General features: G+C 40.6%; 1 protein-coding gene across 1 annotated transcript in view; it reads right to left on the bottom strand.

Annotated features, from left to right (window-relative positions):
- Positions 1 to 26,850, bottom strand: part of agbl4 (AGBL carboxypeptidase 4) — a 212,131-nt gene that overhangs the window by 115,534 nt on the left and 69,747 nt on the right. The window contains exon 4 of the mRNA XM_020924661.2: positions 23,020 to 23,114. Within this exon, the coding sequence (XP_020780320.2) occupies positions 23,020 to 23,114 (95 nt within the window). The remainder of the gene's footprint in view (positions 1 to 23,019; positions 23,115 to 26,850) is intronic.

Here is a 26,850-nt window from a genome sequence, read left to right as displayed (position 1 = left end):
TGATTTCAAATGACGCCAACATGCATTTGGGAGACAATTATCTCCAGTCTAATTACATGGGATACCTTTATATTGTAAAAAAAAAAAAAACACCCCAACCACATTCAGAATCTGCCTTTTATCAGTTTGTCTTGCCCACTCATCTAAAGAATCCCCTGCTCTTCAAGGCAAAACTTCATTTAAAGGTGTGGTTGCATTGTGCACCTTTAAATGCTTTTCTCCATGGATACGGCATTGCTTTGTCTGGAATGTTTTCACAGTATAGGAGCCCCACTCACAGTCAGAATGTCTGTTTTTCTAGTTATTTTTGAGCTATAATACCACCTGTAATTGAATAAATGTAGAGGTGTTTAACGTCATACTTTGGAACATTTCAGGCAAAAAAAAAAAAAAGTTACATAGTAAACCTTCATGTATGTTTCTTTTTTATCATTTTGCGACGATACTATAACTGCTGCGGAGCCTTATAGCCCACAGACTGAGTTAGCATGTGCAGCGTATGGAGCGGGCGTGTTTGTGCCATGAGCTGATAGATGCATTCTGGGTTTGCTGTGTGATTGAAACCCCTCCTCACCATAAAGCTGTCGCACTTGTGATGGAGTCAGCGGGTCATTTTATGCATCACACCTGTCCCCTCTCTCCCCGTGCTGACACCCAATCAAACTGCAAAATGGACAGATTTGTTTTCCAGACCTTGAAAGGGGCACGCGCTCAGGGTTGAATTTCTGGATGTGGGGTGCATATGTGAGGAGTGAATTTTAAAGACAACTGAAAAAAAGAGACAGTTTTTGTGGTTAATAAGAGGAGACGAACTACTATATTACTCAAAACAAAAGGAACACAGAAAATAGGCCATGCATTCAGCTTAATGCATTTTTGCATTTTTATACAGTTTCTGACCTCTGTTTAGGCCTGTCACGATACTTAATACTGTATAACTTAGTATTCAATATGTAAAAACTTGAACTTTATTTTCTGGGTCTCTCTCTATATATATGGTGTGTACATTTTTTACTGTTAATGCTTTTTTGTTTTTTTTTGTAGTACCATAAGATTGGAGCAGTTTAGGGTAAATAAGTAATTGATTATACATACAAACTAATTACCGTTTCATTCATCTTTATTTAAGTTCATATTTGTTTTTTAAAGAATATTTTACATTTAGAATTGTTTTTTAAGATAATCTGCTTCAGAGTTATTGTGTCAGTGACATAAATTAGTTTCAATATTATCATCTATATTTTCTTTAATATATCACACTTTAAAATATGTTATCATGACAGGATTACCTCTGCTAAGGTGTTATTAATGACTGATGTGTTGTTTTTCATAGTTTTTGATCTCATGTGACTGCTCCATCAAATCCATCAAAAATTTTAGACTGGACTGGGACTAAACCTGGAACTAAACCTGAACCATCCTAGACCAGAACTAAGCAAGGCTCAAACCTGGACCAAACAAACACCCTATATTTGACTATTATAAATGTTTAGTTGTTCACATGACTGAAAGTTTTATATTCCACATTCTTCTCTTTTTCTCTTTTAATGCTGATGTTATGATGATAATGATTATTTAGGTTTTTATTTGTTATTGTGATATTAATGTCTTTCTTATTCTATAAAGCACTTTGAATTACTTTGGGTACGAATTGTGCTATACAAATAAACTTGCCTTGGCTTGCCCATAAATGCTGTGTGCTATAGCTAGATAAACTCCAAATTATTATGACTATAACTAATTAAAATACTGGTCAGTATCCTCATAAGAAAAAGCAATAAGGCTGTTAAGAAAACAGACAAGCAAACATCAAATATTGTTGACAACAGTTGTAGAGGTAAAAATAATTTAAGTATTTTGGCTTTTTCAATCCTCACACAAAACTGGCACCAAATGTGTCTCTCGTTTACCCAGAGTCCTGTGCAAAAGTGACCACAATTTTTTATTCACTTAACCTTGTACTTAACCCATTCTCACAAAACAGGTCACCCCACTTCCCAAAATAAATATATAAAGAAATACCTAAAAAAGGAGGCGAGACCCTGGCTGATTGCACCGTAATCTTCGACTGGCAAGACAAATGACATCCATTCCTGTGCGGTGCCTTTAATCAGCTTGTGATAATTAACACCACACTCCATTGGCCAAACAAATATCTTTGTCAAGGTGCTCGTTGCCGTACAAGTTCTTCTGGTGTTCTTGTAGACAAGCTAACAAGGAAGTCTTTAATTGCCTTAATACTGTGTAGCAGCAGCTTTACAGCCTATACTATGGTCTTGGCTGCAGTTACTGTATCACTTGCAATGTGGAAATAACACGGTTAACGAGATATGCAGACAGGTTACTGTACAGATCCAGAAGTACCTTAAAGGTCCTATATTGTTGTTACCTCATCAAAAACATATCTGGAGTCGTGACACATGTTTGAGTAATCCTTTATTATTCATCTGTTTACATCTCCAAAGCCTAAAATGCTCTGTTCCACCTTGTGATGTCATGTAGTAGTAGTTTTTAAGTTAACAAAAGGTAAAAGGAAGCTGTTTAGTGAAGATAGGCAATTCCAGGTCTGAAATTATCCAAATGATTCTAGTGAAGATTTATGGAGTTTAAAAACACAGTGGAGCACTTCCTGTATTACCACATCAAATCAAATCAAATCAAACTTTATTTATAAAGCACTTTTCATACAAAATGCAACACAAAGTGCTTTACAGTGATTAAAAACAGTCCCGCATTTCCAACCACCCAACCACCAACCCAACCCCCGCACCCCCAACCCCACATAGTCAAACAACCCAAACACACACTCACATACACACAAACATGCACACACACACACACACTCACACGCTAAAATACATAACCGGACACAATAAAATGTGAGGCTGAATACAGGTGAACCAGTTGAGAAAGCACCATCAGAGGAGCCGTCTGCACCGGGAGCAGAGAGACGTCCTCCACCACCACCAGGAACCACCACAGGGTCCAGGGGAGAGATGAAGCCCAGGCACCTGAGGCCCAAGCACCATCCCTCCACCAGGAGCCCACATGACAGACCCAGCAGCCACAGCTGACCTCCACTCCCGATGCAGAGGGCTCCTACAGAGGAGACACTGGAAATCCTAAAAAATATGCCTAAGATAAATAAATATAATAAAATGTGTACAATAAAAACAAGTAAAAGTATAAGATTTCAACCAAAAGCTAAGCTAAAAAGGTGGGTCTTGAGCCTGCTCTTAAAAACATGAACGTTCTCTGCAGCCCTGAGCTCCTCCGGCAGGCAGTTCCATAGACGGGGGCCATAGTGCTGAAAAGACGCCTCTCCGTGAGTGTGTGTCCTGACTTTGGGAATGACCAGGAGCCTGCTGCCGAGAGGAGCGCAAGGGTCCGCGAGGGTTCGTAAGGTAAAAGCAGTTCTGAAAGATAAGAGGGCCCAAGACCATTAAGACATTTAAAAACCAGTAAAAGAACTTTAAAATCGATCCTGAAACACACAGGGAGCCAATGCAGTGATTCTAAAACCGGTGTAATGTGGTCCCGCCCTCTGGTCCTCGTCAGGACACGCGCTGCTGAATTTTGTAATAATTGCAAACCTGAAATACTCTTTTTGGGAAGACCAGAGAGCAGGGCATTACAGTAGTCTATTCGACTGGTGATAAAAGCATGCATCAGCGTCTCTGTGTTGGCCAGAGAGAGAATGGGGCGGACTCTGGCTATGTTTTTTAGGTGATAAAAACCAATTTTTGTGATGTTCTTAATGTGTGGGATAAAAATTAGCTCAGAGTCAAAAATGACACCCAGGTTTTTCACTTGAGGAGAAGGGTTAAAGGACTGTGTTTGGAATTTGGGTAAAAGTTTCTCTCTCTGGGCCTCAGGACCAATGACTAAAACCTCAGTTTTGTCCTGGTTAAGCTGGAGGAAGTTTTCTGCCATCCAGGACTTAATTTCTAGAATGCAGTTAAAAAGGGCATCCACTGGTCTGGTGTCATCAGGAGACATGGAGATGTAAAGCTGCATATCATCTGCGTAGCTGTGGAAGTTGATTCCATGTCTCCTGATGACATCACCAAGAGGGAGCATGTACAAGTTAAAAAGCACAGGGCCTAAAATGGAGCCCTGGGGCACTCCACATGTGATTTTATGGACCCTGGAGGAGCATGTGTCTACACTCACCATAAATGTTCTGTCTGTGAGGTAGGATGTGAACCATCTGTGAACAGCACCTGAGAGGCCGAGGTCTTTTAGGCGAGTTAAAAGAATAGTGTGGTCACATCACAAGGTGGAACAGTTGTTTTAGAGAAGAACTGAGCCTAAATATGCAGGGCTTGTGTGTTAAACATGTTTGAATGAAACAAAACACAACACCAGGTGTGTTTTTGGTGAGGAAACAACATAGCATAGATCAGATATTAGCATAATATGGGCTCTTTAATGGATCTTTACAATTTAAAAGATAGCAAAAAAAAAAAAAAACAACCAACAAACAAAAAAGGCTCAATGAAAATATCCTTTACACCTAAACTATAGCAGACCAGGCCAGTGCCTTGGCAGAGGTCCATGCAGAGTTATTCTGGTTTTCAATATTCTACTTTATTTCAGCTTTTTGTTCTCAATACAAGTTTATTTGTTCATACCCTGGCACAAAGGCTCGTCTACTACACAGTATTGTATATTACCTCATTCTCCTTTCCTTCTTTCAAACAAGTACATAAAATATTTCATCAGCGGGACCAGTGGGCAGCAGTGGCATCAGACTTTAATAAAGTGAACGACCTTGCGGGATTGCAGTGGGGGATAGATTAAGTTTGCCTTCCCCTTCCCTAGCCACCTCTATGGGCCTTCTTATCACACACTGGCTTTACTTAATTACCTGCTTTAATTCTCACATTCCTCTAAAATGACCCCCTTGCCGAGACCAGACAAGTTGTTTTAATTAAACAAATGAATATGTGGCTTATCGGCCCAGGATCGGCACTCGCGTTTGTCACGGTAACCGTCAGTGCTGATGATCATGTTATCTGGGACTTGGCCAGGGTTTGCACCACACCAGGAGAAGAGAGAGGAAGGGAAAGCCTGATGCTATCTGCGTCTGTGTGGAGATACGGGTGATCACAAACAGGCCCATTAGATAGAGCAGACATGTCCACTTAGTCACATAGTAATCTGATGAGCTCTATAATGTGGCATGGTTGCTCGAGTAAATGGTGGTAAAAGGTTTTCTACTAAAGCTGAGAAAGAGAGGCCTGAAATTGTGTGGGATCAGAAAACAGACCAAAATTCAATAAGACTACTTATTTGCCAGTTTCTCCGTATCAACCAAGCTCGCCAAAAACTCAGCCAATTTTGTTTATAGGGCTGCAAGATTAATTGCAACCCAATCGAAATCGCAATTTGAATGGATGCAATTAGCACCATAATTTCCTCCACAAACAACAACATTTCAGTCTTTTTGTCAATTCTTTTGAACTTGTTTAAAATGTGAACTTTGAACAGCATCCTCTTATTAAAACAAAAAACACAAATCTAATCACAATTGTGGCGCTTGTCAGAAAATTGCAATTAAATACTTTGCCCTAATCTTTCTAACTGTTTATTGGTTATATTTTTACTTCCAGGGTGCAGGACCAGTACCAAAATTCGATTCATTTACACAGTACCTCATCATTAATCATAAATGTCAACTATTTTATGAATGACTGCCAGAAAACGTGCATTTTTTTCTACTGCTTTGTATTTTTTGCAGTGACATCATGCTAGGGGTGTGCTACATGCAATATGCAGTGGTTACCATGGTGAAGAAAGAAAAAATACAAATTGGATTTAAACAACACATTTTGTTTGATTTTCAGCAAAAAGGTGAGAGTGATTAAGTGAAAAACTGTTGGTTAATGCTAGCAAGCTCATGACTTGTTTAGGCGCACAAATCATCTCACTTGTTGTAATTCCAAGTAAGTCAGCTCTTTCTGGTCAGATTGTGTTCAGATAAAACTCAGATTAAATTTAAATTTAAGTAACAAAGCTTCTAACAGAGTAGTGCTTTCATTTAGCTTCACGGTGATGACATCATCTGCAAAATATCAACAAATTCCTTTTTAGAACTCAGTGCTTCCTGTAATTTTCAACTATTTACCATGTGTATTATCGCACCAAGCTAAGTAATGATTTGAAAAACCTGAATAGAAGCACCAGTTGGGTCTCTTCTGTACAGCCACAGCCTCCCTTCTCCCAATCACCACCAAAACAGTCACTCTCTACCTCCCTCTACTCTATCTCAACATTTCAGCTTTATGTATTATTGTACCAGTTGAGCGACACAATTACATAGATTGACCACCACTACTACAACTGCCAGTGTGTATATAATTTTAGATCAGTAGAAGAACCATTCTGCTTTCTTTCATCCTCAGTCAACACCTTTGTTTAAACTACTGCCAAATTCTCCAACACTTAATATTAGCCACATATTATATAATAGGCAGGGAGCCAGGTCCACCCCTCAAGATGTTTTTTGCTACCTTTTTTTTCTCTATTATTTCCTGTTATCTTATATCTTGGGCCATCACGAGTTGATAGGGACCAACCTCAACTCGACCCCGGTTGGTCTCAGGGCCCAGAAAACACCAATTTTAAGAAAAGCTATTTTCGAAATTATGTAACTGTAAATATGAAGATACTGTAACTACATACATGGTCAAATAACTCTAAAATTTTACATGGTGTATCCTGACACATGAGGGAGAAAAATATTCTGGGCTTGCTACCTTTCTACTGTCAAATATCACCCTCAACATACACCAAAAGAGAAAATATTTTCTGTCCGCCTGACAAATTGTCATCAAATGTGATCATTTTCAAGCATTTTATTGCATATGTCACTGCCTCAAATGCACATGAAAAACTTCCCAAGTTTATAAGATTCAATTTAAGCCCAAGATGTCCTTTGTATCTAGAGGGAAACAGCTGCTATGATCAAATTTCCTCACTGTACCTCAAATTGGCAGAAAGCAGAACTTTCAGACATTACCATTTCATATGGGATTAAGCAGGATTTTTTTCATAGAAACAATATTTAAAAAGAGTTGACTTATGTACTGTTATGCTATATGAAGTGAATTACATTAAAAGTGAATGATATTAAAACTCCAGCTGGACAGGAGTCAGGGTCAGAGAAAACTATGGTAACCAGGTTACACATACAAACACACACAACCCACACACTAACCAACCAACAACCTATCCCTTCATGCAACATGCCATTTGAAGTTATTTTTCAAAGACAGTTTTGAAAGAAGTTGATAAATGTTTCTGGTTATAAAAAGAGACTGAATCTATTGGGAGATTGGTGTCCTTTTCTAGGTGTCCATTGCTTCTAGACTGAACATTAGCTATTGTCAGATTGTCAGATAACAACCAATTAATGGAGCTACTGGTGAGAGTAGGAGTGGGAAACAAATTATGGTGTGTGTGTGTGTGTGTGTGCATGTGTGTGTGCATGCATAATATCATCAGTAAGATCATCAGTCTCTGTTTGAGATTAAACTTCAATGAAATTAGAAACACTGGGTCTCAGTTCATGTGTATTTACACACTGAATACTGCACATTATTTCATTGTTGTAAAGAATACACTGCAACAATATATTATCAAAAGCAGACAACATGCCAAAGAAATGACAAAATGATGAAGGCTGGACAGCTGGTCAGCGTTCTTCAAAGCAGAAACCTCGACGTCAGCCATCTCTGCAAAACTGTAGGCTGCATGGTTACAATGGGACAGTAAATGACAAACTCATATTTTGTCTTCTAAGGCTGACCCACTGAGAGCATTTATTGCTATCCATGATATGAAAAAGAAACTTCACACACAAACATTTGATTGTGCTGGTAAGAAAGATGTTGGTGAATCAATTCCTGATGAATTGTCTTTGGATTGTGGCTACCATAAAAGCTGTCGTGCATGTTTTTCCAAAATGCTAACCGTGCTTTAAGCAAGTGGTTGGTTCAGTTCTCAGCCCCCTCCTCTTCATACTCTACATCAGGGGTCAGGGCTACTGGTAGCTCAGGAGCTACCATTAACTCTCCACCCCATTTCAAGTAGCTCACCAAGGTATTTCTGAACTATACATATTGTGCTGAATAAGTAAAATTTGATTAACTACCACTGTAAATCTACCATATTAATGCCCAGTTCTGTGCACTAATAAATGAATAATGATTTATATCTTGTCTGTCTAATTGTCCCCAATCTAAGGCTGTGGCTCTTATATTTACTACATTTCTGGCAACTGTTAAAATAAGTAGCTCTTTGGCATTTTTGTTTTGTAAAGGTACCTCACTAAAGGAAAAAGGTTGGAGACCCTTGCTCTTCATTCTCCCCCTTGGTCATATAATCCATCGCCACGGCCACCAGTTCCATTGCTTTGCAGATGGCATGGACTCTATATGTCCACCAAATCCATAACCCCGCCCACACATTCCACCTTCACAAACTGTATCTCTGAAATAAAGTTCTGGCTACAGTCAAAAACAGAAATTATCATCGGTCCCAAAAACACTTATCCTCTCCATCGACGGCTCCTCAGTCCCCTCCTCCTCACACCTCTGTAACCTTGGTATCTTTGACCAGACCCCATCTTTTGAACACCACATCAAACACATCACTAAAACTGCCTTCTGTCACCTCCAGGACATTGCTTGTTTCTGCCCTTCCCTTTCCCCTCAGTCTGCTGAAACCCTCATCCATGCTTTTGTCACCTTCTGCCTCGACTACTGCAAAAGCTGCTCTACAGTTCACCCTCCAAACTCCTCAACAGATTCCAGTACATCCAGAACTCTGCTGCCCGCCTCCTCACCGCACCTCCTCCTCGCCCGCACCTCCTCCTCGCCCGCACCTCCTTCTCAACTACACCTCCTCCTCGCCTGCACCTCCTCCCATGAACACATCACCTCTGTCTGCAGAGATCTCTACTGGCTCCCCATTCCCAGCGCATCCAATTCAAACTTCTCACCACAAGTCCCTTCATAACCTGGCCCCCACCTGCCTCTCTGACCTCCTCCATCACCACACCCCCGCCGATGTCCTCTGATCAGCTGATGCCAACCTCCTGTCTCCCTCCAACAGGACTACACATAAGACCTGGGGGGAGAGGGTCTTCTCTGCTGCTGCCCTCTGGAAATTACGTGTCAAGCTGAGAATGTCCATGAGACAGAAACGTGAGTCTGACACTTCAGCTGCAGCATCTGAAATAGCTACAAACAAGGCACTGATCAGTAAAGCGTTTACTCGGGTGCATGACCATATAGAAAATGAAGTTATCGAAAAGGGTCAGGTTGTTAAACATGCTCATCTCATATCATGGATAGCAATAAATGCACTCAGTGGGTCAGCCTTAGAAGACAAAAGTATGAACTTGTCATTTACCATCCCAATGTAACCATGCAGGCTGCAGTTTTGCATAGATGCCTGAGGTCGAGGTTTCTGCTTTGACCAGCTGTCCAGTTCATAATTTTGTCGTTTCTTTGGCATGTCGTCTGCTTTTGATAGTATATTGTTGCATTACACCATGTGAAAATCAGTGTATTCCTTACAACAATTAAATAATGTGCAGTATTCAGTGTGTAAATACACATGAACTGAGACCCAGTGTTTCCAATTTCATTGAAGTTTAGCCTCAAACAGAGACTGATGATCTTACTGATGATATTATGCATGCACACACACGCACGGACACACGCACACACACACACCATAATTTCTCTCCCATCTCTACTCTCACCAGTAGCTCCATTGGGCTGGTTGTTATCTGACAATCTGACAATAGCTAATTTAGAAGTCATGGACACCTAGAAAAGGACACCAATCCCCCAATAGACTCAATCTCTTTTATAACCAGAAAAATGTATCAACTTCTCTTAAAATTGTCTTTGGAAAATAACTTCTAATGGAATGTTACATGAAGGGTTAGGTTGTTGGTTGGTAATGTAATTCACTTCATATAGTACAGCAGTACATAAGTCAACTCTTTTCAAATATTGTTTCTATGAAAAAAATCCTGCTTAATCCCATATGAAATGGTAATGTCTGAAAGTTCTGCTTTCTGCCAATTTGAGGTACAGTGAGGAACTTTGGTCATAGCAGCTGTTTCCCTCTAGATACAAAGGACAGCTTGGTCTTAAATTGAAGCTTATAAACTTGGGAAGTTTTTCATGTACATTTGAGGCAATGATATATGCAATAAAATGCTTGAAAATGATCACTTTTGATGACAATTTGTCAGGCGGACAGACATTTTTTTTTGTCTTTTGGTGTATGTTGAGGGTGATATTTGACAGTAGAAAGGCAACAAGCTCCAGAATATTTTTCTGCTAGTTTCCCCCATGTGTCAGGATACACCATGTAAAATTTTAGAGTTATTTGACCATGTATGCAGTTACAGTACCTTAATATTTACAGTTACATAATTTCGCAAATAGCTTTTCTTAAAAAAGGCTGTTTTTTTGGGCCCTTAGACCAAACGGGGTCGAGTTGAGGTTGGTCCCTATCAACTCGTGATGGCCCAAGATATAAGATAACAGGAAATAATAGAGAAAAAAAAGGTAGCAAAAAACATCCTGAGGGGTGACCCTGGCTCCGGGCCTATAATAATAAAATACTCATAATACAATTTTAATTATTTTGATTGAGTAGAAAAATAGTTTACCAGTCACTCTTAAAGTCATAGATAGTGGCCTGCTTGTTTATGGGAAATATAGGACAATTTCAGAGTGTGCCGAGGGTTCTTGTGCAGCACTGCCTGACCAAATTTAATGGGAGAAGTGTCAGAGAAGCCATTATACCAGCAGGGGCACGCACAGTCCTATTACATATGGCTGCTGGCTGCTAATGTGTATTAGCAGGAGACAGAGGAAGCAAGGTGAAGATAAGTGATTTTGCAGTAGCTGGATAAGTAGGACACAGGAGGGAGGGAGTAAGTTAGTGAGGGGGGCAGAGAATGGACACCACTGTCAGGGCAATTTCACTCTTGTTTATTAGAGTTATGCACTGTTGTACAATGTACAAAAATACATATAGAGAAATAAAATGCTAAATTACTTATATACTTTTTATAAATTTTAAATTTTGTAATTTATGGTAACAAGTGGTAACAAATAAATAACTGTGCTTGTGAGTTATATGCAGATTTCTAATACAGAATTGTGCTTGTTTGACCAGCATCCAATACATCCAATACAGCAATGTCAATAATATCATTGATGGAGATGACATTTGAAGAATAACCTTACTTAGACATAAAATATAAAAGAATGCTTGTCTCAACATACTACAAAATATGTTTTATGGCCTGAGCCAGTAACAAAGTAACTGGTGAACAGAAGAGGCAAATTTTGGTATAAGCCAATGAAATTCGAAACTGTGAGAGAGAACGTTAAGTCAAGCCAAGCCTTATGGTTTTCTTGTCACACTCTGTGTGAGCTACCTAGGCCAGTGCCTCTTTTCTCAACCACAGGCACTGGCCTAGAGAGCTCAAATTTGAATCTCAAGTGAGTGATCCCAGCCTGAATGTAATAGACTATGAAGTGTAATGCAGTGGCATGATGGCTGCACTTCAAGCAAGTGCAAGAAGGTTCTGGGTCCAAACTCCACACAGAAAGGCCCAGGTCGACCTTTGCATTTTTCTCCCTGTGTATGGGTGTGTTTCCTCCGGGTGCTGAGGTTTACGTGGAAGAGTTGAGCACACCAAAATAAACACGTTAATGCCAACAGATGTACATCAGCTTATTTTGGCAGAAATATGGACTATTTTGTTTATGAAAAATGAGCAGAGGGAAGTGCTTTGTGCATTTGTGGACAAGTAAGATGCATGTGCTTTTCTTTGAACTGCATGTAACGAGTAAGATTTTTGGTTTGTTCCGCTGTTGTGATGCTTCCTCCAATCAGTATTTGCAGTGGCAAAGACCCTGGGGAAGAAAAGAACTGGGGAAAGGGGCTCCCCCAGGGAAGAAAAAAAAAAGTGAGACCTCGCCGCCCTGTTCGCCCTAGGACCTAGTATTGTTTGAACAACCTCATCATTGATTCCAGTCGTTTTCAGCAAGAGCCATCCCAGACTGATGTGTTGAACTCGTACTAGTCTGGTGAGAGACTGGTTACCGGTGTCCCCATCAATCCAAAATGTGCACCATAGGTGAAATCCTCCAGCTAAGGTAGTGCTGACCAAGCCTTTTGCAATAAGGTCACCAAGATAGGTCCCCAAGCATAGCACTGCATGCTCACTGCTCCTGAGGAGATGCCCCAGTGGCATTAAAGGATGGGTCAAATGTAAAGGACAAATTTCCCAACGAGGGCAATAACATGTACCTTATGAAACGCCTCCTACCATAGATGGGACATTTTTCACAGTTGGTCAGCAGGGGTGCAAAGAGTCCTCAAAGACACATTAAAATTCCTCTTACATGAACATGCTTTGCCCAACTGTGTTAAAATTTGGATGATTACCTTTGCATATCAAACACAATGATTAGTGCTAAAGCGCCACCTACAGGCATGCACAAAATTAACAATGGGGAGAAAAAAATATTTTAATTGCTAATTACAGCAACTTTTATGTGTCCTTGAACAGAAATGGCGAGGCAATGGTGTATGCTCGTCTTACAGTTTCTTTATATTAAAATGATCTACTATAACATATTTATATAGATAAGTTTGATATCTAAACATATAAATTGATTATATTGCTGAACACAGGTTAAAGCCTATTTGACATACTTTTCCTCTTTTTTAAATTCTGTTATCCCAAAAATAAATTTACTCTGAGTCTAGTATAGATACATTTATTTCCAAGGTGATTAACATCATACCATTGTTAAAAAGCATACAACAACATCAAGAGGTAGTTCCTTTTCAAAGCAGTAAAACTTGAAGCTGTGTTTAATCAACCATGTCCAAAAACCTCCACATAGTGATGGGCAAAATGTTTTTAGAAAATACCAAGAAAATATGCTTCCACTATCACATTCAGATGCCATCACTGTGGACCTCAGATTAGCGCTTTGTCTGTTGACATTCTGGGTTTTACAGCAGCAGCTGAGCGGCTGATTGCACTGACATGTCAGCCCATAATGCAGGAAGCAGCAGGCCCATGAGTAGATTGGACAGCATTGTTCACTAAATAACGAGATCTGTCTCCTCTCCACCTCTTTAATTATCTTCCTCAGTTATAATTACACACGTGAGGTCCAGGGGACAATCACTGTTTTCTTCTTCTGTCTCTTGGCTGAAGTCAGATGAGATATACATTGCACACTGCACTGACACAGGCTGATAATGAAGGTTAGAGTCCACACTTTACAAATCACAGCCAATGGTTATGACAATAACACTATACATTCCTCTCAGCCATTACATTGATTGGCATTAGCAAAAAACATAGGCATTATGTTCTAAATATGTATTTAATGTCACAGGACTACGATATTGTATGTCTGGAAAAAAAGCGTGCTTACGGTGCAAAGTTGAGCCTAAGCTCAGAGTAATTGTTCTTTAAAAATCCACATTATTAGAAGCCATAAACAGCTGACACTAGAGGCTTTCATTAAGAATTGTGCTGGACCTGGGGGTCTTTAAGCAACCTTGTAATTCAGTCTTAATGAAGCTGATGAATAAATGATTTGAGTAGTGCGCATGAGGAGTCTGATCCCCACCAGTGGGGATACGGGAGTCCCCTGCTGCTCCTTTGGAACCTGGGTATATTTGTAGTCCACTCCTGTCCTTTACCTTTGACCTCAGCCCTTCTTCAGTGTGAAATGCTAATCTTCTCTAAAGCTGATTCTCCGGGATACTGGCATTGGCAGACATCTTAAACCACACAGCAGCAGTGTGCACACTCACAGGCTTGCACACATTCTGACAGGTCATATTATTATGACAATGATTATTTCCAATCTTATTGTTTTTCTTAGCTGTGACTTCAAATTGAAGCTAAAAGCAGCTCTCAGAGATCATGCATTCCTACTCTCTGCGCCTGAAAACAAAGATGACAGTAATAAAATGGAGACACAATTGCTTTTTCATTTCATTTCCATCGGGAAATCAGGCTGGGGGACAAATACAGGTGCTGTAATAATAAGATATAAGAAAAGAGCCTATGGCTGTTTTTCCCTGGACTGACCACATGCAGAGGCTGCTGTGGTCAGAGCGGCTCCTTGGGGCCACACATTACTGGACAAGGAGGTTAAGTGGCAGAAAAAACTGGACTGACAGTGTAGATCAAATGTGACGGATAAGACAAGCACCTGTTGAGATGGACAAATGGCATTTAATCAGGCCCAGCCTTCAGAAGAAGAGCGTCTGGTTAACATAATTCTACTTAACCAGGGTTCTTTTTGCTCCACTACATCAGTGGATGTGGTGCCATGGTTATATTGCTCATTACTGGTGCACATAGAGCAGCTATCTCCACATGAGCATCTGAGTTAATGGGCCACAATAAAGACACCACTGTCTTCATTTTATGGCTGACTTTTCTAATGGCCTACTTGGCTCCCATGCCTCTCTCTCAAAGGAGCAATCTCAGTCTCTTTAAGACCTGGGATATTCTTCAGCACAGTGCTTCCTCCTGCCCTATGCCTCCCTCTATCCATCGTCACACCGCCCCCACCTCCTCGGCTCTGAGTACGACAGGAGCCAGGACTCGCCCAGGGCCTTTCCACTGCCTTTAGTTTCATTAGTGGGCCCCAGATGCTTAGCTGCTTACAGAATTATGAAGGGCCGGAGCCAAGCGCCTCCAGATGGGGCCTATCTATATTCAGATGAGCCGTTTCCTCACATTCGGAGCAATCGGGCTCTCATGTCCTACGGTGTCGTCAACAAACACGCTGACAAGCGCAAACACAGACAGCACAAACAGATGCGGGCGTGCACACAGGGCTGCACAGAGCACGGGCGCACACACAACATGGACCATCCGGACACAACACATTGTTCTCTTTATGGGAAAACAAACATGGCGGCACTGCTGTCTGTGTCAGCTTAAGCTTTTAATGTTGTCTAGTACCAAATGTGACACGCCATTTTCAATAGGCTTGAATTTTCACCCGTTAGAAGAGTTAGAAATGTGTATTATCATTTGTAATGTATGTTTGACAAATCTGATTTAACTGTGGTCAACAAAGATTTCATGAAACTCAGCATATATAGCAAGACATCGTCATCGTAACAATTACATCAAGGTCTCTGTGCTTTCATTTGTATTTTTCAAAAGTTATTAGGGATGTTAAGTATTGAAAATCAGATATTCATCAATACTAAAATTAGTATTGAAGCTATCTACACAAAAATACTAAAAACATCTCATAAACAGGAAAAGACTTTTACTATGTTGTTTTTTTATCATTGTGGTGTTGAGTATCAAACTGTTTCCTTATTAGAATCAAGTTTTAAACAAAACAAAAGTTGTATGTCAAATAAACTAGTTCTCAATTCACTAGATAAACATTTAACAAGGACCAATTCAAGCATCAGCTACATTCTACATGTAAGAAAGAGCCTGACAAAGGCCCATCCTTTGCTGACCATGCTGCAATTGGGCTGTTTAGCTAGTGCACAGATATGCACCCACTGCACACACTGTCCTGATATGTCCCGCTAATGCCAGACAGCATGGCTTTGTGGAATCTCTGAGATACCCATAATCCTTTAGTTGGAGTCAGAGGTCAACTCACCATCGTGCTGAGCAAACCAATAAGGTTTTACCAGCCTATAACCAACAATAACCCCCTGACATCTCTGTGTTTTCTGCCCAGCATGCACAAATACCATTGACAGACTTCTGTTACATGCATAACCGTATTAATGTTAAGTGCTGAGATACTTTTTTGCATGCTAGAGTTTCATCATAAACATATGGCATTCTTGCTATAATTTTAATATAAGATTTGTCGGCACAGCATGCGTCTGACTTACAGTACAGTAACCAGGGGACTGTAGGCTGCAGAAAAAGTGCAACGCCTTATGCAGTTCATTAGAAGATGACACAACCAATTTGTAGCCCTGCCTGCTAAAATCGCCCAAATCTCCCCTGACAAAAGCATTTAGATGAGAGCGCTAGAAGGGCAGCCGGCACTGACACGCGTACCGGGCCTGTAAAGGGGAAAATGAAGTGCCTTTTTAATTCTGCTCCAGGCAAACATAAAACTGTCCAGGTAAGTCATTTGTGGGCTGAATGAGCATCGCAGAGCCAGAAGCAACTCTCCTCTGTGTGGCAGCAGCTCTCACTCACTCCTATAGACATACACTTTCTCTGCTTAAATCCCCACATACACATGCACTGCTATAGCACACACCCACACCACAGTCTTATCCTCATCTAGAAGATTATTAATCTATTTGTTACATTTGGTGCCATTATTTTGCTCCCATAATCCTCTTTCACTTCCTCTGGCAGCTGCCTAATGAGTTTCTGTGAACAAGGAGGCTGCATGTGCTGCTGATGGTTCAGATTGGCTCCTCTCCCTGCTCCTCTCTCTCCTTAATTCCCCTGCTCTTTCCGGGTTTGTCCTACACACAAAATGAGCAGTCTCACATAGAATTAACTATGGGGAAATTGAAATTCACTGCACCACATAACACTGTTTCTAACTGCTGCTTGTTAATATAACTGTTTAACTTGTGACAGTTACTTACTTGCAACTTCAAGCATTAAAGTCAATTTTAAAAACAGGTGACATAAAATAGGATGTGCACCACCTCCATAGCGTAGTGGTTTGCTTAGAAATAAATTAATATAGAGCATAAGTCACTATTTAGTACATCATGCAATTCAAAACATTGCACCACACGAAGTCCACAATTTGTTCTGTCAATGTTATGTGACAATTCAATTGCAATAATAAATAATAAATCTAATAACACAAAAATATAACCAGAGCTGTCACAGATGTCAGCATGAAAAGAGCAAACTTGGTTTGGTTGTCTTGACAACAATAACTTTTTTCGTGTATCCTAGGATGCACTGGACTTACTTTATATGCGTTCAACAGAGAAAAGGGTACCACTTTATCATAACCTTAATAAGTCTTAATGAAGTACAGACAGACTTAAGTAACAATGAACAAATAGTTTTTTAGGAATAACTCAGGCTTAGTAACTACTTAATTAAGGCGTAAAAGGATACGTATCGTATTATGCAATCTTCAGCTTTAATGCCCTTCTAAACATGCTTTTGATCCCCTTGGGATTAGTAATTTGCATTTTCTAATGCAATGGAACTCCTCCTGTGTCCAGTGATAGTTTATGAACTTAAAAACTTTACCTGAGAAGTCTGGATGTTTACTCATGATAAAACAATCTGGAAAAAATGCAAACAACATTTTTAATGGGTCGGAAAAGACGACTTTGGAAAAATGGATTAATGAAACAAACATGAATGAAGTAAAATACAACTCCAGGGATGTTTTTGATGAGGAGACAACAATATAACAAGATTAAAAAAATATGATATGACCGTTATGGTTAGGAGTTAGGGTTAGGGTATTAATTAAGATCCTAAGCCTGAATCATTCGTAATAAACTATTTATAAATTATGAGCAAGGCATATTTAAGTGTAGTGTATAAAGTTTTACCAGAAAATGTGTAGAGGAAAGCAGGGGCCTTGTCATATACCTTGTGACATGTAGAAGGATGTTCATGAGTTTGTTCGCTTAAATACTTTCTCTTTTTCTCAAATCTTCACTTTGACCAATAAATCACTCACTCTCTTCCCCGGATGTGGCTGAACCAATGACATATAATTAGACAGGTACTTTACTGCTGCTATGGCATTTATTAAAAGATTTTGTATGCCTGCCTTACACTGCAGTCTATGTTGACAGAGAGGGAACATCATATATAACATTTTTAATCAAAAAATCATTCATGAAAGCCATACACCAGATGATTGCGGTGGTACAAATGCAGCACGGAAACAACGTTTTTAAATTAAACTGGCACAGAGGCGGAGGAGGATGCTGCAGGGAGAATGTAGCAGCCATAAAAGACCCCTTAAAGTGAAGCAAAGAAAGATAGATGTGAGGAGACAGTAAGGGTAGTCTCTTGAGAAGGACTATACATGTGTAAATCCTCACTAGTCTGTTGTTTAGGTATAATTACTTCAAGCTGAGCAAAGAGGGCAATGCCTGAAACAGCAATTTGTGCTTAGTATCAATAAAAGACAAAAAGTACATGGGGAATAAGTATGGTTCAATAGCTTTGAACACCCCTCCACTGAGACTATATTGTGATTTATAAGAGTCACATACTCCAAACATGCACTGAGGAAAAGATGGCAAACAGTTTGTGAATGGGGGTGACCAGTTTAGAAATGAATTGTTAGTCACGGTTTTATTGCTCAAATTAGCCGTGCCAGTCCTTGTCATCTTGCCCTTAATTAACAAGCATTCAATTTGTCTATTAATTAGCCAATGCTATTAGCAATTTGACATCACTCCTAATTTTGTGACAATTAAACAGGTCTAGTATTAAAATGCATAGCTAATTGTGCAAGTGGTTGGACATCAGTGAGCTAAAGCACTGGAGATCTATTGGCTAGCACATCTGAGTGGCCCACAGATGCCTGGGATCCAGACTGGTTCTCCCTATAAATTCTACACCGAAGATCTCTTAGTCTGGTTACTATCTCTTCGACTGCATCTCACACCAAACTCACAAAGCCGTACAATCTGATTTGTTTATTTAAGTGATGCATAGGACAAACAAGCTCATTGGTCGTCTATTATTTAGAACAAAATCAAACAGCATTTTAAACTTTGCGAACTGAATCTATGTTTTTTGTCTGCTGTGATCTTTTTATTGTTTCCTTATAAGTACCTATAATTGTTTCGAAACGGACAGACCATTTCTGTTCTTGATTGGCAAATCCACTGCAAATCAAGCCCATTTGAACTTGGGGAGATACAACTGGTGACCAGACGTGCATCTTTGTATACTGAAGAGCTATTCAACTTGTGGCTGAGGCCAAACAAAACCCATGGTTCATTTCTAGAATATTCTTATCTGTAAATGTAAAATACAAAAAATAATCTACATTAGAACCCCATTCGTGTCCATTATTTGTCCTGATTTGAGATGGGTGTACTACAGTAGGTCTAAAGTCCACCTTCAAAGAACATAGTAGAGAAGGTGTCATACAAAGATCTCTAAGCCTACCTCTGGCCAACCTCAGTGCTGGAGTCTGTGCCAGGCCTTAACAAGAGACAATCCACGCACCACGACCAAGCTGACTGACAGAACAATTACTGCTAACACACAGTGTGATGGAGAGGGGCACGTCTCCAAATGGAATTTCACCACTGTGTTGCATCACACACTTACAGAAGGATTCCAGAGGAAAAACTAAACTGACCTGAGAAACTGATTGACTGGCCGGCACGCTTAAAGGCACTCCTGAGTTTTTATGTTGCCTCCATAAAAACACAGGGAAAGCATTTACCCTTGATCAAGGTTGGGTGGGTCTGACTTTCTACGCAATGTTTGGCAGCCATTTCCTAGTGCGCAGGGTGTTCATCTGCCTGCTCAGTTAGAGGTGTGGGTATTTTTAATCACACACACCTACTGACTGGAGAAGAAAGGGGAAGTTAATTAAAAGAGGCAGCACTCATCAGGACATTTCCAAGTATAAATCATAGGTTTAATAGCCTGGAAATGATGGGAATACATGGATTTGTGTCCCCACATACTAAAGCCAAAGTGATAGCATCTTTGTTCAACAGTGAGGCTGTGCCTTTTGGAAAACTGTGAAGATTATTTGGAATACAGTGAAGATACTGTACTATACTATACTATACTATACTATACTATAATATATTATACTATACAGCATTAAATTGATTATCAAAATAAGAATGTAAAACTTGTGTAAAAACACTACACACACACTATATTACACAATCTACAGATGTACGATGGTAATACATAGGTTTAAGATATGCCCAGAGACCCATATGTGCCTTGAATGTGAGCAACATGGTCCATAAAAAGTATCTGGGCTGACCACCATCAAAGGATTAAAAAGATCATTATCGAGCAACTGAAAGGAAAGTAGGGAGTAAATTGGGCATTGTACAGAAAGGCTCTGTGATGCACAACAGTTACATATATCTGTGTTAAATGAATAGAATACAGAAATAGCTTATTCCAAACATATAATTAAACATAAAGTTAGCTGATGTCTAAGTTTCATTTGCAGTTCTTGATGGACTGGTCTCATGCAGCATGGCGGCCATTACCCACCACCATTCTGGCCCCCAACAGCTGCAATACACCACGCTCCCTGACTTTCTAATTAGCTTATCTGCGAATAGAAGTACACCAGGCAATTCTATGCTCTAGCAGGCTGACAACGAGCGGCCAGTGGGGCTGAGCTGGTGCCTACAGTGCCACCAAGGGAGCCATTGTCTTCTGCACATTAGAACAAGGAAAAATGGATATTTCTGTCTCAAAACTCAACTCCCTGCACTCCCAATTGCTTAAGAGGGTGAAAAGTCATACTATTTATCAATATTAAAGTTGCATTTTAATAATTATAATGATTTATACACACCAAGTCTTCAGGCTAGCAAATGATAAAGCCATTCTATTTATTTTGTGTACTCTCACCTGGACAACTTATATTGAATGTCAGCTTGAGAATGCCTTACAAAGACACCTTAATAGCACCAACAAAACCATAAAATATGACAAGGCACATTATGTGAGAGCAAGTGGACCCCAGTATTTACCCAAGGGGCTTACTGAAGTGTATCTATCTATCATTTTGGTGAGCTCAGAGCAGAGCTATTTCTCCTTTTGTTTGATGTGTCTGCGAACTAAATAAATGTTGCTATTAATCTGTCTCCGATTTCACAAAGCAACGTCGTCCCATTTTAATTGGATCATCTATTATTCATTATTTATCAAACATGGATCCTGGGCTATGGCTAAATGTCAGATGATAGAGGATTTGAAAAGAAATTCACTAAGACAAAAAAGAAAGAAGGAAAAACTACAAAGACTGTAAGAAATAGAAATATATGTATAATTTTACTAGTCGATTCCAAAAATAAACCTTTCAACTACAGCTAAAATCATGCTTACAAACTAGCATTGAAGTGCTGCTGTGCTCTTTGCTCTAATCATTAGCTGAAGGTCTCTCTAAACTCTTCACCCCCTTTTTAAGCTGCTCACTGACCTGTACAAAGATCTAAATATGAAACTGACCAGGTATAGAAATAATAGAAATACAGCAACATATACACCTCAAATTGCTTTGTGTTTTAAAGCTGGACTGACCCTGGACAGTGAGAGTGACTTGTACTGAAGGTACAGCTTCTTCCTTCACCTGTAGCAATGAACATGGAGGTTATAGCTGATCCTGCCGAGCCCTGTGTCGACCAAAAGCCAGAGAAGCCACAGCCCCGAGACACAAGGCACCTGCACTGAGCGATAAAGGCTTCAACTGCAGGGCTAACACTGACAATTCTGATGATAGATTCAGACATGCAGGCAAGCCAGGGTGGAACTGTCCTCCCTGTCTCAAGTAATCTCCCCTTCTAGTACATTTTCTCCCCTCTGTCTCTCCGGGCAGCGCCTTTATCGTGTCCTGTGTGAGTTTGGATCAGACAGGCCAGAGCTCTCTACTTTTCTGCGATTTTTATTTATTTCATATCTGTAACTGTCAGGAAGAAGATTGCTACTTTAGAAGCTGTCTGGGCTTTGTTGTTGCTCATGGAAAGTCAAATAGTAGGTCTTGTGTTAAAAGCATCTTGACCACTTTTGGGGACACAAACAATGAGGGAGGCAGCAGACAGTTGAAAATGGTGGCATAAGTGCTGGGGACATGATGCCTCTCGGATGGGGCAGTGCTGAGCGGAGCATTTAAAAGCATATTAGCTCAGGGAGGTAAATGGAATTGGGCCTGGTGATGGTACCCCCTGCTGCGCCTGTCACTTAAACACCTATTTACGAGAGCTTAGTGAAACATAAACATGGCCAAGCAGCCATGAGGGGCACATTTAAAAGAGCTGGGAGACTTAAATGACCCAGAAAGGCAAGCACACAGATTAAAACATGTGAGGAGATTAAGTCCTAGACTGCGACTGCTACCGTGCTGAATGACTTATTTCTTATTATTGTTATTTAACTGCATTTGCAAAGAGTGTTTTTAAAGTAACTTTTGTATATTCAAAATACAATGGCGTCACATAGTCTTCTTTCAGCCTTAGCTCAGACAGTATAACTGCTTCACCTGAGAATAGCAGCACTTTATATTAAGTGCTTGCCAGCTGCACTCTAAATGTTTGTCAGTGTGAGACAAGAGTGTGGTCATATCTAAAGAAAATGGGTGCAAAGTTGAAAGGCCACTTCACACAGAGAAAAGACAGCACAGCGGCAGGATGCAGCTCTGTGCCATTTCATCGACAGCAGTTCATCTCTCCTGTCTGCGGAGTCACGGCCGCTGTCTGCTCCCATTACCCTGCGCCCTGCACGAACGCTTACGCCGGTGTGGGCACGAGGCTGCAGACGTGCCAGCTCAGGGTGGCAGATGCCTGGCGTTACGTTGGTGCCCTCCATCAGTTGATGACAGATGTCAGGCTTGTGTTGGATGGCAACACTTCATCACGCTACTCTGTAGAGCCGCCTCGCCCCGCTGGAGAAAGCAGGCAGGCTGGCAGACGAGTGTGAGCCCCAGTGCACAGGGCCGCTCTCCTGCCACACCTAGTCATTCACAAACACTACAGTCTCCGCTCCGCATCCATCAGTCAGACGTTATTACATCAGACACCCGTCATACTGCCAACCAATGGATCACATGCTAATGCGCTCGGACGCATCCTCTCCGGAAATCTGAGGCATCAGTCTTCAGAGTGCTGCTGTGCATGGGTGGGTGCGTGAATGTCGAGTGTTGGGAGGAACAAGTTTGTCAAAGTTGTACAAAGTTTTTAGCATGCAATTCTAACAATGGAATACTTGAGTTGGAGTAGACAGAGTACCATTTTGGCCGACTGGTTGACTTGACAACAGGAGACATCCCATCTCTGTAGAGGCTCTTGGTCTTGGAGAAGTTGACGACATTGAAGATGACCCTCTGAAAACCAAAAAAAAAAAAAAAAGTTATACAGTGTTCAGTTTTACATTTTACGGTAAAAAGGGAAAAAACTATTAACAGACCTATGAAGTGTTGTACAGTGAAAAGATAAGCACGCTTTAATGTGTGGCAGATGATGCCATGTTGCAGCAGCAAAGTTGGGGATAAAAGGCAGGCATTCAGCGGAGGGCCAACTCTAATCTGTGAGGACATTATGGTCCTCCCCAGAGGGATGCTCCCAAGCCCAAAACATTAAGCCTCTCCTGGAGCGCAGAGAACAGCTATGGTGCCTGACTCCCCACCTGCTCCACACCAAGGACTTTGTGTCAGACTGGAAATACCGCAAAATCCTCCCCCCTCCTCTGCTATCTGTGATTACCATCAGTTGGGTGGGGAAATGTGCAGACAGAAATGAATAAATATATATTTAAAAAGTCAAATGAGCAGCCATAGTAAAACTGCGGTGAAGTAAATGAATCCTATTGATGGAGCATATCAAATTACCAACTAAGTCCAGGTGGTGGAAGTTAACTGGGTGCTGCTGAAATCCTATTACACGCTCCCCTCCTCCCCATCCCCTTTTCTCTCCTTTTCTCCTGAGCAGCATCAGAGGAGCGGGGATTGCGGATTGTGGCAGGCTGATTCAGACTTAGGTAAAATGACATCTAACTGATGTTGAGACTGGCAGCAGGCTCCTGTAGCAGGGAGATAAGACCATTGCTGCTGGCATTTCAATTACACTTTACTGCCCCGCACATCTGTTGCGAGAGCTACTTTTCAGCCTTTCCCCCTCAGGCAAATACAGCCTCACTCTGACTCCACTGGCTCCTTTGACTATACTGCTCCTGCTCCATTCTTCTCCATCCACAACAAATGGGGATTGTCTTGCTCCTTAGCTGCAGCGCACTCCCTGTTTCTAATCTAGTTGTTGGGCCTGGTTAGCCCAAAGGAAGCTGTGAGAGGGACAGAGCCTCTGAGAGAGAAAGTCAAGCACACTGACACTAAAAGTCAGAGTAGGAGACTGGAGCTGGAGATAGAAAACAGACACAATTTAACTTAAAACGTGCTCTCAATGTTCTAGTGATGTACTAAGGCATATTATACTAATGTATCTACAGTAGTGTCCATCTGCCAAATACAAATAGTCCAATTAGGTTCATTAGGTCTTCTAAAATAATTATTTTGTAGTTTATTATGCTATGTTATTATCATAGCTTGACAGTTTTTGCTTCTCTCTGCTGCCTTCTTAAGAAGTGTTGTGACATGCATGATCAGCTGATTTAAGCTGATTTTGGAGAGCCCTATCTACCATAAAACATCTTCACATCTTGCATCCCAGGAACTGCTGAAGAACACAATAGAGTGCTGTCAAAATTGTCAAAAAAGGGTATGTACTTAAAATATGGACCATTTATGCCAAACACAGACTTAGTCATTACCCGTTTAGTTATTAGTTAGTATTAGAGTTACAAAAGTTCACCTGTTGGACTGGACTATGAGCCTGCCCTCTGTCCCTGCATGCATTGTGGTATGTATGTCACTATTGTGGTTGTAGAAAGAGCAAAATACTCATACCACAGTTTGACCCTTGTACCCTTGTTCTACAAAATGTTAAAATGCTTTCTGTGGCTCACCAGGTGCCACAAGTGCCACAATGAAAATATATTTTCAGTTTGCTACATTTGTCACTGATGAGCGTGTATGCTTATTTGATATGTGTTAAGACCTCTCAGAAACAAAGAACCTGGACAGTTTGTATAAGAAATGAATGCCAATGTATTGGAAAAACTGGGGAAAATAATCAAGAGATAGAAGATTTTTTATGAAACTTTCACAAATAAAAATGTGGAAGTTTATGTTGTCACGGTTGACTTTGTTCTTATGCAGATACAACGAGTGCAAATCTGAAATCATTTTTGCATGAAATTGTGCTCACATCCCCATCTGTAAACAGCAGCACTTATCACCACAGTAAGCACACAAGAATCAGGATGTTTCCCTGTGGTTTTGGTTGACAGAATGACCTACCAATGTTATATTGTATTGTTTAATTTGACCATGTGGCATGGCTTTTTTTCAGGGGATGTGGAAATTATACATTGAATGTTTCACATTAATCTTTCAGACAGTTTGTCCTCTTATACAACAAATGGTGTCTTCTTTCCGACAGATTATTAGACAAGGGATAATTTTATGTCGATAGATGTTTTAAGCCTCTAAGAAGGATTTCAAAGGTGTCCATAATCATCTCTGAAGGGCAGAGGGACAGGTCCAGTAGTATCCTGAAAATCAGTGAAGATCAAAACTAAAACCCAGTGATGTGACCAGCATCAGCCCTCTTCATTCAGAGGCAGTTATGACTGAGACATGAGCTGCAGGCGTGAACCATGATTCCAAATGTTTCATGTGACACACAGTGACTTATGTCTGACCCCGACCGCTACCTTCACCTTTAAACAAACCGTCGTGCGTCTGGTGCTCCGCCCGCTGCAGGCGGCACTGAAATAGCTGTCCTGGTGCGGCTTCAGGATAGGATTGCATTTTGGACCAAACACTGTCTTTTGATCTCCATCGATCCAGGCTGTGGCCCTTCTGGCTTCTTCCAGGAAGACAAGATAAATTATTAAAGAAGCCATTTGGAAAGTGTGGGGGCTGGGGCCTCTACAAAGAAAACAAACTCTTTGTGGTAGTGGACATGTTGAATTTTTAAAGGATAGCCTCAAAACTATACAAACCTATAACAATTTTCAAATTGTTGAAAAATGAAATATGTTAAAAAAAATTTATATACACACTAAAACATAAAGTGTCAAATTTTAGATGATCAATAACTGAATACCAGACCCAAAATGTGACACATGTATCTAGGCTCCCTGTAGAATGGTGCAGTATGATCTGCAGCAGTGAGGCCTGTCCATAGGCATCAGACACACACAGCTGATGGCTGCTGGCAGAGCTGCCTGTTCTTCTCTTGTTGTCTTTGATCAGCGTGATCACTGACGCACAGCATGCCAGCCGTCCACACAACAGAGACTACCTGACACTGCCAGAGGCAGGTGCTGCCCACACGTGTACCAGTAGTACACAACATACATAGTACATGATTACTGTGGAACATGATTCATACAGACACAGCATCACCACTTATCCTGCTCAGAGACTTTACATGGCTATTTTTGGAGATGGAAATTATATTTGTGGGTTAGTTGTGACAAAATCTCTATCTGTTTATTTGTTTATTTATTTATTTCAGGGACAGTGCAATTATTTGATTTTAAAACAGTCCGATGGTATATTTATGTTGAGCATACTTTAGTGATTAGGCCTTATAGATTCAGACTATTGATTTTAATATATTCAGAAATATTTTAAAATAAATAATTAAAGAATTAAAGAATTAAAGTTACCATTACCACTGCATAGCATGTAGTAACATTTTAAAATTCTTGTTGGTTGGTTTTAAGGTAAATGCTGCTGGAGCGGCCGGTCATGGCTTCTGTAAGACCCTTTGACAGTGAGAGAGGTTGCTAAGAGGCAGCTGCCACAGTGACAGGGCAACACAGGGGCAGGACATGTGACATGCCGAAAGGGGGCATAATGGGGGACACAGAGGGGCAGGGGACTCCAGTGCTGATGTGCATGTGTGTATGTGTGTGTGAGGAGGAGCCCATGACCTTGAGGCAGGTGCCAAGCTGAAGCTGACAGTGTGTTACATCCTGACAGTGCACCTCACCAG

This window comes from Boleophthalmus pectinirostris, unplaced genomic scaffold, assembly GCF_026225935.1.
Source record: "Boleophthalmus pectinirostris isolate CB_2022bp ecotype Guang Dong unplaced genomic scaffold, ASM2622593v1 HiC_scaffold_7, whole genome shotgun sequence".
NCBI lineage: Eukaryota > Metazoa > Chordata > Actinopteri > Gobiiformes > Gobiidae > Boleophthalmus > Boleophthalmus pectinirostris.
The sequence above is the reverse complement of the archived record's forward strand: the minus strand, read 5'-3'. Positions and strand labels throughout refer to the sequence as shown.